General features: G+C 40.2%; 2 protein-coding genes across 6 annotated transcripts in view; one reads left to right on the forward strand and one right to left on the reverse strand.

Annotated features, from left to right (window-relative positions):
- The first annotated feature begins 13 nt into the window (after positions 1-13).
- FBXO7 (F-box protein 7) lies at positions 14-9,089 on the forward strand. Of its 2 annotated transcripts, none has more exons than XM_031057700.1 (9): positions 14-136; positions 1,074-1,362; positions 2,283-2,510; positions 3,819-3,960; positions 4,424-4,507; positions 4,977-5,069; positions 6,029-6,205; positions 6,818-6,909; positions 7,263-9,089. In XM_031057700.1, the coding sequence occupies exons 1-9, from the start codon at positions 132-134 to the stop codon at positions 7,665-7,667; spliced, it is 1,515 nt and encodes a 504-aa protein (XP_030913560.1). In that variant the 5' UTR covers positions 14-131; the 3' UTR covers positions 7,668-9,089. The 2 variants fall into 2 exon arrangements, with proteins under 2 accessions (XP_030913560.1, XP_030913561.1); XM_031057701.1 differs by having other exon boundaries at positions 6,872-6,909.
- SYN3 (synapsin III) overlaps positions 8,175-14,598 on the reverse strand; it is a 189,562-nt gene continuing 183,138 nt past the window's right edge. For all 4 annotated transcript variants that reach the window (XM_005421799.2, XM_031057698.1, XM_031057697.1 and 1 more), the window contains one exon: positions 8,175-13,772. In XM_005421799.2, the coding sequence (XP_005421856.1) occupies positions 13,640-13,772 (133 nt within the window). In that variant the 3' untranslated portion in view covers positions 8,175-13,639. The remainder of the gene's footprint in view (positions 13,773-14,598) is intronic.

Consider the following 14,598-nt stretch of genomic DNA (forward strand, 5'->3'; position numbering starts at 1 on the left):
ACCCGGGCTGCTTCCCGGCTGGGCGCTGCGGAGCGGGAAAGCAAAACCCCGGGAGTGCTCAGTTGCGAAGTGCGGGTTGCAGCGCGGTCAGAGCTGACTGAGATTTCTGCGCGGCGCTGAAGTTACAAAAAATGCTGTAGGGTCTCGGTTTTACACTTCTCTCAGGCTTGCTGGAGAATCTCGGTTGAAGTTTCATAAACATTTTATCTGTGAAGAACTCACGGCCTCCTCCGTAGGGAAATGAATCGCCTGTATAAGGGGAGCGTTTTCTGATGCTGGCTGAAGGGTTTGTGTCACAAACCTTTAATTCGGTCCGACGTGCTGCTGTTTCACTGGTGATTCACACAGCAGTGTGGGCAGGAGGAATCTGAAGTTACTGCTTGCCTTGCCGCAGTGGATGTATTTTATAGCTGCTGCTGGGTAGCTGCTTCTCTGCTAACCAGTTTCATTTCTGGATTTTTTTGGCTTGAAGTGTCTTATCTTATTATCCTCATTTGCAGCTAGCATTCTATAGGACACCTGCCAATCATTGAAATTAATGTTTAGCTTGGTGAGAAAGCAAGTTGGTTGAGTCTTCAACACTATTTGTTTTTAAATAATCCGAGGCAGTAGTTTATTTAGATCTTGTTTTCCTAGCTGTGATATCTTCTCTTTTGAAGGACACTTACTTGCTTTCCTTCATAACTGTTTTATGACCAATTTCTGTAAATGAAATTTTATTTACCAAGCAACTGCAGCAACTTAAAATGTACTTGGTGAGAAACATGGGGGAAATAATTTCATATAATCTTTTAATAATTTCATATAATCTTTTTCCCCTCACCCATATTTCTTTAACTATGGGTAATTAATAATGGATTAAGCCCCGTGGCACAATACTATTGTAATATGCAGTATGCATTTCTAGTTGTAGAATCATAGAATCACGAAGGTTGGACAAGAGCACCAAGTCCCATCTTTGACCAATCACCATGAGGCCACCTAAACCACAGCACCAATTGCCATGTCCAGTGTGTGGCTATCCAAGTGCAGCCAACCATGTTTCCTTACTGCTTTTTAAAATTATTTTGCAGTTCTGATACCACATTTTCAATAACATTGAACAGAAAAGATGCTCTCACAGAGGATCAGAAGACCTTAGCTTCATATGGGATTGTTTCTGGTGATTTGATATGCTTATTACTAGAAGAGCCAGATGGACAACCCAGCCTACCTCCTCCTCCTGCTACTCCTGCCCCACTTCAGAATGGTCATGAGCCGTCCACCTTGACCCCCAACAGCAGTCAGGCCAACAGTGCAAGAGAAGGGCAGAATGAGCAATCTGACAATGAGAAGGCTCAGGTTCAAGAGAGTGGTGAGAGGGTAAGTACATGAGATTTTTTCTGTACAGCACAAGGCAAAAAGGAAGGTGTCCTGTTGTGCCAGTTGCTGTATTATATAGGAGTGAATTTCTTGGGAATATTTGGCTGTTTATACTTGTCTGATACATGCTCAGTTATTTGAATGGAAATTGTATATCACTGTGGCACAGAAGAGAGCCCAGAATGTTTCAGGTTTACAGGAGTATATGTTTTTGCTGGAACATGCACTTAAGGAAGTAAGGATTATGTTTCTTGCCTGCCTCAGTGCCGTCTTCTTGAGGAACCAAGTTTAGATTGGGGCAGATGCAACAGGCAGTGTTGAAGACAGGCTCTTATCTTTTCCCCCTTTCCTGACCCTTACCTTAGGTAAATGTGCTTACAGTTTTCATTCTACTTTTATTTAATAATGCATCCGTGTGTAGTTTTGTCAGTTAATTAATGACATGCCATGATTTATAAGAAAGGAAGCCACAGTGCTCCTCAAGTGGCAGCAGGTGCACTCCACTGGTTAATTTTTTTTTCTCTCCTGCTGCTTAGGCCTGTTGTGTTTGTTGGCAGCCCAAGTTACCATTTGGGTTACTTGCCATGCATATTGGCTAAGTTCAAATAAATATTGATACTGTAGTGATTAAATTATTCCTGTGTATGTTGCAAAAACCTTTTGATGAAGGTTTAATATACTATAATCACTTTGCCTTCAGTTAGTATATGCAACAAAATGACAGACCCTTTCATGAAGGGTTTGCATTATAAAGATTAAAAACCACAAGGGCTACATATATAATCCCAGTCTCCATCTGGAATGCTAGAAAATGGAGGTAAAATGAATCCATACAATTTATATGGGGAATCAGGCTGGAATAAGCAGCATAATGTTGATGTAATATTCTGAACAAATATATGCTTTGCTTTCCCCTGAAGGCAGGATCCAGCCAAGAATTTCCTTCTGGATTAGTCCCAGAAGATCCTGACCTGGAAGAAGGTACAGGTTCCTATCCCTCTGAACCCATGCTGTGCAGTGAAGCTGCTGATGGTGAAACACCCCATTCCTTAGAGGTGCTCTACCTTTCTGCTGAGTGTACCAGTGCCACTGATGCCTTGATTGTTCTGGTTCATCTTCTCATGATGGAGACAGGCTATGTACCTCAGGTAGGTAGGTGCAGCAGACACAGAAGTTTCTGGGTCAGTGTGGGGAAGCTGTGGAATATACAAGGTGCATCTGAGGATCTGCTTCTGCCTTTCTATATGTCAGTTTGCTGTAGGGGCTGCTGAAGGATCAGCTTCTCAAAATTCCCAGAAAGTTTTCAGGCTGAAGACTGGAGCAGCTTTTAGAAGAAGAGGCCTGTCCTTGTGTTTCTGTTGGTCCTCAGCCTCACTGGGAACCACCTGAACCTCCTGTTTCTGCCTTTTACTATAGAGCATGTGAAAATGTGCTTAGATTGTGGCACTTCCCCAAAATACTGCCTTAAGTGTCGGTATCATCTCAATGATATCCTGTCAAATGGTATTTAATGAGGTCTAAGTCTGCCAAAAAAGTGTCTCTAATTCCATATTCAACTTAATGCCAAGTTTGGCTTTGATTGTACTAATCTGTAGAGGTATCATACTCAAGCACCTATGGCAGTACATCTGTACAATGTATGGATTCACTTTTCCCCTTTTCATTTGCATTTTATGTTTGCTAATACATGGCTGAACATGGAGAAAAATATTTGGTCTCAGGTGTTTAAATTCTCATCTTTTTTCTTGCAGTGAGGCTGACTAAGCGCATTTGGGTGTCTGGTTGACTATTACCAATTTAATAAATCTGCTAAGTTCATTGTACCACCGTAATTTGAAATACTATGTAAAGAATACATTTGCCACTGTGAATAAAGTTTATGGCAGTGAGCAGGCTTGGAGGTAGAGACAATGAATGCTGTGCAGATTTAAGAGGAAAGAAAGAACGTACTTGTGCTTGTGTTTATATTGTATCCCACTCTGATAATCCATCTGAGCTGTTTCATAGTGAAACTGAAGGCAAACCTGTTAGTTGAGTCAGGTTTTCGTATTAACTTCAAACTATCATTCTTAAAGCCCTGTCAAATACGGTAAGTTCACAGAAAAGGTGCAATAGGTTTTTTTTTGAGCAGCAAATAATTATGTGCAGGAGTTGTCAGAATGCAGGAATAATGATAGAATGAAGTATGTGTCTCAAAGAAAGAGATGTGAGTGCTCACTGAATGTCTGTTCCTATCAGGACAAAAATTACTGAACTTCACTTAGATTTGCTGTTAGTTTTGGGGAAAATGTGTATAATCTTATATATTCATAATCACTGAGTCATTAGAACTGATCTAAGAGTTGAATTGCAAGCATCATTCTGCCATTTCCTAACTTCTGATCCTTTTCTCACCCTTCAGCATTGGTACATTGCAAAAGTATAACAATGTGTTTGTTATCCCTTTACATTTTTAGGGGATAGAGGCCAAGGCAGTCGCCATGCCAGAGAAATGGAGAGGGAATGGTGTTTATAAGCTACAGTACACACATCCCCTTTGTGGAGAAGGTTCTGCTGGTTTGACTTGTGTGCCTCTGGGAGATCTTATTGCTATTAATGGTAAGTCAGTCAAATCTTCATCCTGGATGCACATTCCTAAGTATCACCATTGTTTAGGAAGAGAAAACTTAAGTGTGCTTTTGTGTGTTTTGAACTGCGCCTTTATTACTTGGGTTGCTGAGGTGCAGAGGATGCCACTTCCTGATGCTGAATATTCTTTTCCAGTCTCTGTGTTGACTGTTTTTTTCCCTCTTGTTGTAAGAGATCAATCCTTAGGAGTTTCAGCTGGCCTTTTCATTGCAATATTGTAGAAATATGTTTGTTATCTCATTTCATAGGAACTTTGGTACATATTGCCAGACATGAAGGAAATAGATTTGCTTCAGCTACAATGTTTTGGCTTCTTTTATGTTTTTTGCAAGACTTAAAACTTTCAGACTATGTATTACTTAAGTAATGAAGTGGTCTTTGTTGTCTCTCTTTGTTTTGAATTTTGAAATGTCTTTTTTTCTTTTATTTGTAGCAACATTAAAAATCAATGAAGAGATTAGAAGTGTGAAGAGAATCCAGCTATTGCCATCATCCTTTGTTTGCTTTCAGGACCCAGGTATGCCTGAGCTATGATCTCATAGTAGTAAACTGAAAAGTAAAGAAGGGACATAGTGGGTAAGAATATGCTTTAGTAGAAAACTAAATAGGTATAGAATAGCAAAAAAGAATAAAAGTGTGGTTACCATTTAGGTTAGTCATAACTTCATGGTAAAAAGATTTCAGAGGGTAGCCATTTACTCACATTTTGTTGTTAGAACAAATTGTATTTCTTGGATTAACAATGTAAGGAAAGAACCTTGTAAAGCTTGGTTTATCATTTGGCCCATATGCCTGTTATTTATGAGGTCTTAGGTCTAGCTCTTAAATGACTGACTTGTTGCAGGATTATTACACTCTAGATGCAGAGCTGCTCCTATCATGATCACAAGCAGAATAAAGCTGTGCTATAAGAAAACTGTAATTCTTATATAATTGTTGCATTATAACCTCTTGAAGTTAAGCTTTTTCCCTCTCTTCTTTGATAGAGAAGGTTGCAGGTGTTTACAAAGACCTTCAGAAATTGTCCCGTCTCTTTAAAGACCAGCTGGTTTACTCTCTCCTAGCTGCTGCCCGACAAGGTGAGAGAAAATATTTACAATTAAAGATGGTACTTAATTTTTGAGGATGGAAGGAAGGGAGTCAATCTAAAGCCTTGAAGGAAAAGTGTTAGAAACAGTTGTTCAGTGATAGGCATATAAAAAGTAAGCATAAAGTAAAATATACATGCAAAAGGAATCACATTAATCTTTGTAACTCAGAAGATGTTACTATAATTCTGGTTTAAATTTTGATTGCTCTACTCTCACTTCAGAGATGGAAATGGAGTGGCTGTTTTCCATGCATAATGATGAGGAAATCCTACCAGAACAATTTTGTAGCAGTAGTTCTGTAGTTTTAATCTATTTCTTTGTCAAAACAGAAACATTTATTTAGCATCATGTTTGGAAGTCGGACTTCAGGAATGATCTTACTAGGAATGGTCATTGAGGGCTTGGAAAAGATGGTAGGAAGTAACTCAGGCTGGTGTTTGTGAGGCAGTAGGAAGCCAGGCTTTCTCTGCATACTTACTGCCATAAACGGTCTCAGCTTTGTATTCTGAAGACAATGGAATTCCCTCTAGACTTCAGTGCATGAAGATTTTATGTGAAGCATGTGCTCTATATTTGTGTTTTTTGCAGGGTCATGAAATTAGGCAGGTCTTTTTTCCCTTTACTTATTCCTTAGCTCTGCAGCCTATAAGCATAATTAGGTGTGCAATTTTTCTTAGGCGTAGTGCTCAGTATATAGTGTCATTTGCCCTATCTTGTGCACCTCTTAAGTGTAGTTAGAGTTGCAAGAGATCTGTTTTGCAAGGAGTCACATCACAGTAGTTGCTCAGAAAAGTGGTGTAACTCAGGCATTAAAGGGAGAGATTGTAAAGGAAAGATTATAATGTTCTTTCTTTCTTTTAGGGTCTTTGGAGATAGAAGAACTATCTAAGAGATAGTGATGTCAAATTTACTGTATTTTTTCTGAACTTTCTTTCTCTTTTCTGTAGCTTTGAACTTGCCAGATGTGTTTGGGTTAGTGGTCCTTCCTCTTGAGCTCAAGCTTCGGATTTTCAGACTTCTGGATGTCCGTTCCCTCATCTCTCTCTCCGCTGTTTGCCGTGATCTCTACACAGCTTCCAATGACCAGCTTCTCTGGAGGTTTATGTATCTGCGGGATTTCCGAGGTAATCTTAGGCACATCTTTTCCTAATTATGTTCTCATGTTAACAGAGGGGTTAGTTCTGACAGTTTTGATAAGAGGCTCCTCAGGCAACCAATAATGATATTGAAACACTGTGAGTAAATGCAGTTGTTTGTGATACTAATCAGTATAGTTGGTCAGTGTGTGATTCAGGGGGATGCAGAGTTTTCTACCGAGGAAAGTGGTTGGCAATCTTCTCAGCCATTACTGATGCTCCACATTGTTCATCCCATTGTGTGGTGGAGGCTTTCCTTGTTTTCATCTTCCTTTGCTACCTTGGTGTATTGGCTACTGCAGATATTAGGAAATGGTGGGAAGATATATTCCTGCTTCAGTTTCTCACAAGAGAGTTAAGAAACAAAGGTAATCAGGGGAAGTGCTGTCAGAAGGCGAAGGCAGAGATGATGTTTCTGGGATTTCCATATTTAATAACATTTCAAGATCATGCTTTACATGGAATGGTGTGCAAGTACATTACCTATCAAATGGACCTGGAGCTTTATATTTTTTAAGATACATTAGCTTTAGAAAAAGATGTATTGACCAAAAGTGTTTTTCATATCTTGATTATTCTTTGAATTCTGACAAACTTCAGGTATCTGTGGCACAAGATCTGTTGCTTTTCTTAATGCTTTCCTTCTCTTTGTAGATCCTATTGCAAGACCTCGTGACACAGATTGGAAAGAAGTAGGTGGCTTTTTAATATAATCTCTCTGAGATCAATCTTAGTTTGAGAATTAAGTATAGACTTTGGGAGGCAGTAACTTTGAGTTAAAGTTTAGCTTAGAAGTGTGGTATTCTATGAGTGCATGTTGGTCAGACTAGTGGAAAGGAACATCAGCAAGTTGTACTGCATGCTCCATGAGGGTTAAAGATCTTCAGGGGTGCAGTGCCTGGTCTTTGGTGGGCAGGGGAATTGCTGGTCTGAGTTTTCAGACTAGTGAGGAGCACGTTTTTGAGAAGTGCTGTAAAACTGAATGCAGCTGCTGAAGCTGGAGCACTTAGAGAGCTTTAAAATGTTTTTTATTTTCTGTCTGCAGCTATACAAGAAAAAGTTGAAACAGAAGAAGGAAGCCCTGAGATGGAGGCACATGATGCTTCTGCCTCCTATACCTCATCCAATCCCTTTTCATCCCAACCCATTCTATCCTAATCCCTTTCCACCCAACCCATTCCCATCAAATCCAATCTATCCCCCAATGATCATTGGGGGAGAATATGATGAGAGACCAACACTTCCATATGTTGGAGACCCAATTAACTCACTCATTCCTGGCCAGGGAGAAGCACCAGGTCAGTTTCCTCCATTCAGACCACATTTTGACCCCATTGGCTCCCTGCCTGGAGCAAACCCTACACTTCCAGGACGAGTTGGTCCCAGTGACAGGTTTCCACCTCGACCCAGCCGGGGCCGTCCCATGGACATTCGCCGTGCATTCATTTGATTGCTGCTTTTTCCTGCAGGGAGTTCTGTAGTTGCTGAGCTTGCTTTCTAACTGTAGGAGATTGCAAATCCCAGGCACTAACATCTGCCTTCAGATTGTGTCAAGAACATGTGTGCATGGTGATGTCCCAACCGCAGAGGCTGGGTTTGTTTTGTGCTCTGGTAGTGCTGTATCACCTGGCACTTAAGGTCTGTTCCTCAAAGAGCTACGACTTAGAGCAGTTTGTTCTGCTGCCCCCCTCCTTGCCCTTAACTGTCTGTGAAGTGCTACTTAGAGACCAGAATAATGGCCAAATCCTTACTGCATCAGATAAAGAGCACTTTAAATACAAACCCTCTATTTGTCTGTTTTATTTGAAGAGTTTTACTGCATTGCCAGGATGAAAAGTTTTGTTTGAAATCTACCCAGCTAATTAACAATCTTTATTAACAAAAAAGTTACCACATAGAACAGGATACTGCTGCTGTTACGGTGGATGTGTGTTCATGGAAATTTTTAAAGGTGTTGTTTCCTTTTTCCTTTAAGATTTTATTAGGTAAAAAGCGTTTTTGTATTGTTACTTAATGGACAAAGAATACAGCAAAGGGATTTTCTTTACAATGGAAATACTAGAACACAAATGAATTCCTTTTACAAACAATTGAGTAAAGTCATGCCACAGTGCAACTCAGAAGTCTAAGCAGAAGCAGAGCAATTTTACAAAGAATAAGCAGCAAAACTTTTGACTTTGTCCTTGACTTTACAAATAAGGATCTGTAGTATGTGACTGCATTTACTGTGTTTGAACTAAAAGTGGTGCAAAAATGCTTCTGTTCTTCCTATCTGACATACTTAAAGGATTAAATAGGCTGACCTGGTTACAGTGGGAATAGGATCACAACAACATAAGAAGCAGAACATATTCTGATGTTAGTAAATTCCATTTAGTTCCATTACTTAAGTATCAGATGATAACTTGCCAAAAAGAAATGTGTCGTAGCATGTTATGAGCACCTTTCAAGTGTTGTCTTATTAACTAATGAGCAGCTAACAAGACCACTGTTAAAGTTTCCTGATGAGACCTGCAAACTGATGCTGGAGCTCAATTAAAGGAAGACTGGAATGACTGAACTTTGCTAGAACTTTTAATTTCTTATGTATTTTTAAGATGATTGATCTCAGTGTTTCTATAAATGTGAATGGTACTAATGGCTGTTGTGACAACTGATATTATTTTCTAAAACTTTTTTGAAATTCCAGCTGTGGAAATGGAGTGACATTTCCTATTAAATACAAGCTATTTAATCAGTAATTCTTATGTGCTTTTTCAGGTGAGATTTCAGTGGTTCATCTTCTCGTTTTGTATAAAATCAGCTGACATTAGTAAGGTCAGGGAGTTTTGCCGGTGGAAGTAAAATATAATACTTTATTTTGCTGTCAAAAGTTGTATTGCTTCTTTCTTCCTTTTCTTCTTCACAGAGAGTTTTCCTTCCCTACCAAGATTAGCCTTAACTTTTAACTTTTGCCTTCAGTGATTGAATTGCCATGTTCCAAAAGCATTTTCATCAGTGAAATGTATAGTCAGATCTCTTAGTTTGCAGCAATTTTTTATATTCCACTGACTATAAGAAGAAAAAGGTAAATCTACACTGTATTGGTCTTGCACCATTTTGTCCTTGTGATGCTTCAGCAATGCTTCAGTGCTTCAGCAATGCATAAATAATATTCAGATAAGGTTACAGAGCTTTAACTGATAAAATAATTCATAACTTACTTTTTTCCTTTTTTTCCAAGCTATTTCTGGGAACAATGCTCACATAATGCATGTGAGAAGTTAATTTTGTGGTGCCAGTGGTGCTCACATTGCCAGTGCCTTGATGGCAGTCGCATGGTTTGCCCTGCTGGCAAGCCACGTGCTGCTCTGGAGTTGGGCCCTCTTAGCCATGAAGACAGCCATGAAGTTATACTTCTGCAGGCTGATGCCAGAAGTTCAGTTTATCCTGGATTTTGTCATTGAAATGTTTGGTTTTGAAGTAATGAACTCAGCTCTTTTACACATACACCAGTAAGTGACCTGAAGATACTCCTTCCCGTTTTTTGTTGTCCCTCACATTGCAGTAAAGGTGTTGTGAATCAAAGATTAAGAAACCTGACTTAGCTGGAACTGTAAAGTTCCTTAAAGAGGAGTTCCTGTTATTCATAAAACAGGGTATAAAGTATAAAGTATCTCAGGACCAACAGTATAAACTTAGAAGACAAAACAGAGGAAATACTTGAAAACTAGCTGCTTGCTTTTTTTATTTTCCAGCTCCTAAATTAAGTGTGTATATCATTGCTGTTGCAAATGATAAAAGAGAAATCACAAAAGAATGAAATGCCTTAAGATGAGCATTCCTTACCTGTACTATTCATTAGTATCTAGTACTGTAAAGGTTGCTACTAATCACTTGGAAATAAGGAACTGTTACCCTTGGCTTTTCTATGTATTGTTTTATCTTAATCATGAAACTTCAGACCAACCAGATGAAGCAACTGAGCCATACACAAGGTCTGTGAGCCATACACAATGTCTTACATACCTGCTTGTGATTAGTGGAAGATTGTAAAATACCACTGCGTTTACAAGTGGTATTTTGTAAGCAGGACTGCTGTTCTGCTGGACCTTAGCTTGCCTGGGAATGTGTGTTCCATTCCTCTTGAAATGCTCCACCTAGCTATGACAAGAAAGTCAAGGTGTTCTTCAGTTTGTAGCTAAACAGCAAAATGTAAACTAATTTTCCAGGTGGTGGATATGGTTGGGTGTTGTAGCTGTGTCCCAGCTACTTCCTGGGTTGGACTCAAACACACAAACCTACTCATGTTTCCTGGCTTCCATGTGAAGAAACTTAAACCAAATAGGACAAAAGAAGTTTTGACCAGGTGTTCACTGTTCACATCTGTGTGAGAAAGATCTCAAGGTGTGCTGTGGGACTTGTGTGCCTTGTGATTTAAATGTAGCTTCTCTTTACCAGTTTTTCTGTTTTCTTACTGCCCTTACTGTTATATTTAGGTACCTAAATGCCTCTTGGGTGTACCTTTGTTTCCCATTCATATAAAAGAAGAATACCCCCTGTATTCCCTCTTCTCTTTTTCTAGAGGGTAGGGATTTTGGAGTAGAAAGCCAGCATCAAAGGTGATAATTTGAAGATGGGATGATGCATTTCTGAATCTCCTGCTAGCACATCTAGTATGTGAGCATCATAGCTGTAAGATGGGAAGTGTACTGTTGGGACAGTTACAGGACACAACAGATTTTCATCATTCTAACTTCAGAAATCAACTCACTGCTTTAAAGCACTTCTGTGAATAGAACTGAAGGTGCTATTTCAGGAACCATGGACTAACTAAATTAAACTGAGAGTGCCTGTTGGGTGTACTTGATGTTACAACTTAAAGCTACGCAGTGACATGCAATTCTGTTTGCTTGTCCCTTGAAAAGTGGCAGCTGGGAGCTGTAGGCAAATGAAGAGACTGAGTCACTACTGGGTATGAAAGCTGGCAGTGCTGTCCTATTCCTGTGGTCTGTCAGAGGACAGCCCTGCTGTGTTCAAATGCAGCCTCAGCAAATGACCCAGCTGTTGCACTTTCAGCGATGAACTGCTGTTGATTTATGGGACCATGTCATACTAGTCACCATTCCTTTTTTGTATATGGTCTATTGGTGAGGGAATAATGGAATTTCAGTGGATAAAGCAATTGAGGATTCTTCAGTAAACTTTCATTTCTGTCTCTGCATCTCTGGTGACCATTCAGAAGGGAAAGGCATAAACCATGTTGAAGGAAGCGTTACAGAAGGAAATCCATTTCTCCATATAGTGAAGCCTGTTAATCTGCTTCTCTTGCCAGTGGGACACTGCTTGCTCAAGGCCATTTCTCACTCTTTTATTGCTCCTGGAGACAACACAGCAGGGACTGGGGCTTTTTTTCTCAGATGATGACATATATTTATGATGCTACATGGTAAACTGCTTCTCAAACCCTGAAGGACAGCACAGAGATGAGGAAAGCAAAACAGAAGACAAACCATCAGAGAATAAGGTGGTTCTGTAATACTGAACTTGAGGTATAAATCATTGATCCAGATGAGTCTCTTGAGGGACTTCCAATCTGAAAAAGCTGTGCTCTTACTTGCCATTATATGTGCAAAGGCCTGCTCAGGGGTAGGTCATACAAGGTCCAGATGACTTCATTGGATTTAGATGTTCATTACAGGTGCTATGCAGGAAGGATTTCCTTGTTTGGCTTTATTCCCACCAGTGAATCATAAGATCCAAGATGGCTAATGCAGCTGTTGCTTTTGCTGCTTTGGGGATCTCCTTGTTTATGTGACAGCAAAGATCTGGGCCATTGGCTCAAACATTTTCTTGACTTACTGACATCCCTGGGCATTCTTAAGTATCATCATGGTGAAGTTGCCGAGGGAAGCACAAAGCCAAGTCTGGCCTCAAAGCTGCATGTCGAGGAGGTGGGATGAGGGCTGGCACCTGCATTAGGTGTGTTCCAAACAGACCTCCCAGGGTGCAAGGGGTAGGATCTCAGCCGGTATAAATAGCTATAAATACATGGATTTACCTAGGATGAGTTTTTTCAAACATGAACACAGCTTGTGTGGCGTTTGTCATGTCCCAGTTCCACTGTATGTGCAGAGACACACACAGCTTCTTTCAGTGTTGCAGGATTAGAGGAAAAGCACATCAGCAAAGATCCATCTCTGTCTTCTCTGGAAGAATAATTCTTGGGAATGGTCAGGGAGAACTAATACTGATTGTTACTGCTTGGGACAATCCCATATGTGCCCTCCTGTGGCTTGGTGTCTCAGGAAGGATCCAGGTCATCTTATTTGTGAAATATAATTTTCCAGTTCTATTGCAAGTTTGTCACCTTGCATTCATTTTGCATTCACCCCAGCAAAGTCAGTGGGAATTCAAGGCGGGAGACAGGATTTCACTCCATCTCTCTGTCCGTTCAGTATTATGGAACACTCAGCACACAACTATGTGCACTTCATCAGATCTGCTATTAATTAAGCATGTTCCTGAGGGACATACACAGCCAGATGTGACCAAGTCACTAAAGTGCTTGGAGTTTTGCTGGGTTTTGTCTGGAATTTGTGTGAACTGTGAGTGTGAACTCTGGTGTTTTCAGGGGCAGGGGAAGAAGTTGTTTTTTTGTGTGGAAGACCCATTTCTTAGGTTATTTTTGAACTAAGGCTACAGGGTTAGAACATGACATTTTTCTCTCAGACCTTGGGAGTCACACGCAGGGGACATAAATGCAAGGCATGAAACAGAGATGTTTTATCTGCTATGAGCAGAATGATCTGGAATAAAGCAGCAGACCATCTGGCTGACCTGCTTGTGTGATCTTTGGTGCTTACTGATGCCTCGTACCGTTTTTATCTTGAACGTAGTTTTGCTCTGAAAAGTGACCTTTTATGAAATTGCTATAATGAAATTCCACAGTTCACTGGATGCTCAAGCATGCTCACTTTGTCGGTCAATGGATACTTATTCTTGACTCTGCCTTTGCATGGGTGTTTGTGAAAGAAGCCTAATTTTTTTTAGCTTGATCTTAACAAGAATTCAGTAATTGGAAGTTAACAATTGTATTGACTATATACAAATTAAAATAAAACATAGTTTGCACTGTCATAACTGTGTTGACTCCACAGGGGTTAGCAAGAGTAAAATTTGCTTTACAACTCAGTCATTTGAACAGATATGATTCTGATTATGCACAAAACCCAATGAAATACTGACACTTTTATACAGTCACTTTTGAGATCATTATTTGAATATTTTCTTTGTATTAAAACAACTATAGTTCTCTAAATTCCCTTTACCCAGGTGTTTGTTGTAAATCGCTGGGTCCACTGAGTGTATTCCAGGATGACATCAGGTATGACATAATGTAGAGTGAGGGCTGACAAAAGCACAGATCCAGCTGCAGGACTGTTAATCAGAAAACAGGCTAGCAAATGATTTCCTCAGGTTGCGGATGGTCTCAGCTTTTGCTTCATCTTCAGTGGCATTTCCTCGCTGAGATGACTCAGGTATGCTGAAGTTGTTTGTCAGGGACTGCGATTTGCTGAAAGGGAAAACAGAGTTCAGTCTCAGCAGGAGAAGGTGGGAATTCAAAGCTGGTCACTCATGCTTTGTGTTCCATCACACAAACAAGTGCTAGGATAAAAGGATAGGTTGGCATGGAAAATATCCATGTGCTAAGACATCCAGGAATGGGGGAGGTGGGACAGAATGAGGCATAGGCAAGTGGCTCAGTCCATACTGGTAGGTGTTGATGAAAACATCTGACTAGAAGTATGCAGTTGCTATTTGGTGAGGCTGTTGTGAGACACCCTGAAGTAATTTCACTACTAATACAGAAGAAGAGATTAATATTAGGGGTCACCTGTCTTTCATCAGCCTTACCAGGAATGATGGTCTTGGCCTTTCAGCTGTGAGAGCCCAAGAGGCTGGGTAAGTTGGTATCCAGATCCCCTGCAATGTGTGCTGTTTCCTGCCCTCCCCAGACTGTCTGCTCTGACTGTCAACTCTCTAATGCAGGTCTTTGGGTTGACCACACTGCTCCTGCTGGCTGTGTATCTGCTAGTGATCAAGTTCAGATCAGGATGAGCTTTTGAAGTAAATGTCCCAGTTTTCCCTGCTGCCATGCTTAGTTTCTTCTGATCGGTAATAGGTATCCAGCACAAAACTAGACTGGAAAAAGAATCTGAAATATGTATAGTGTGGTGACTGCATCCTTAGCACCAACATTTTGATCCTTAAGTACACCTCTTTTAGTTTGCCTTGCTTGTGTAAACATGACCACTGAAAGCCTGTTCTAGAACATCACTCCTCTGCTTCTTAGAAATTGTCTTCTTATTCCTAGCCTATGTTTTATTCTGGCCTGTTCA

The sequence above is a fragment of the Geospiza fortis genome, unplaced genomic scaffold (assembly GCF_000277835.1).
Source record: "Geospiza fortis unplaced genomic scaffold, GeoFor_1.0 scaffold173, whole genome shotgun sequence".
NCBI lineage: Eukaryota > Metazoa > Chordata > Aves > Passeriformes > Thraupidae > Geospiza > Geospiza fortis.

Bases quoted from the DNA above. Each gene is read 5' to 3' on its own strand.
- FBXO7 (XM_031057700.1), top strand. The intron at 3,961-4,423 runs GTAAGTCAGTCA...TTTTATTTGTAG, and splicing joins AGATCTTATTGCTATTAATG to CAACATTAAAAATCAATGAA. The intron at 5,070-6,028 runs GTGAGAGAAAAT...TCTTTTCTGTAG, and splicing joins CCTAGCTGCTGCCCGACAAG to CTTTGAACTTGCCAGATGTG.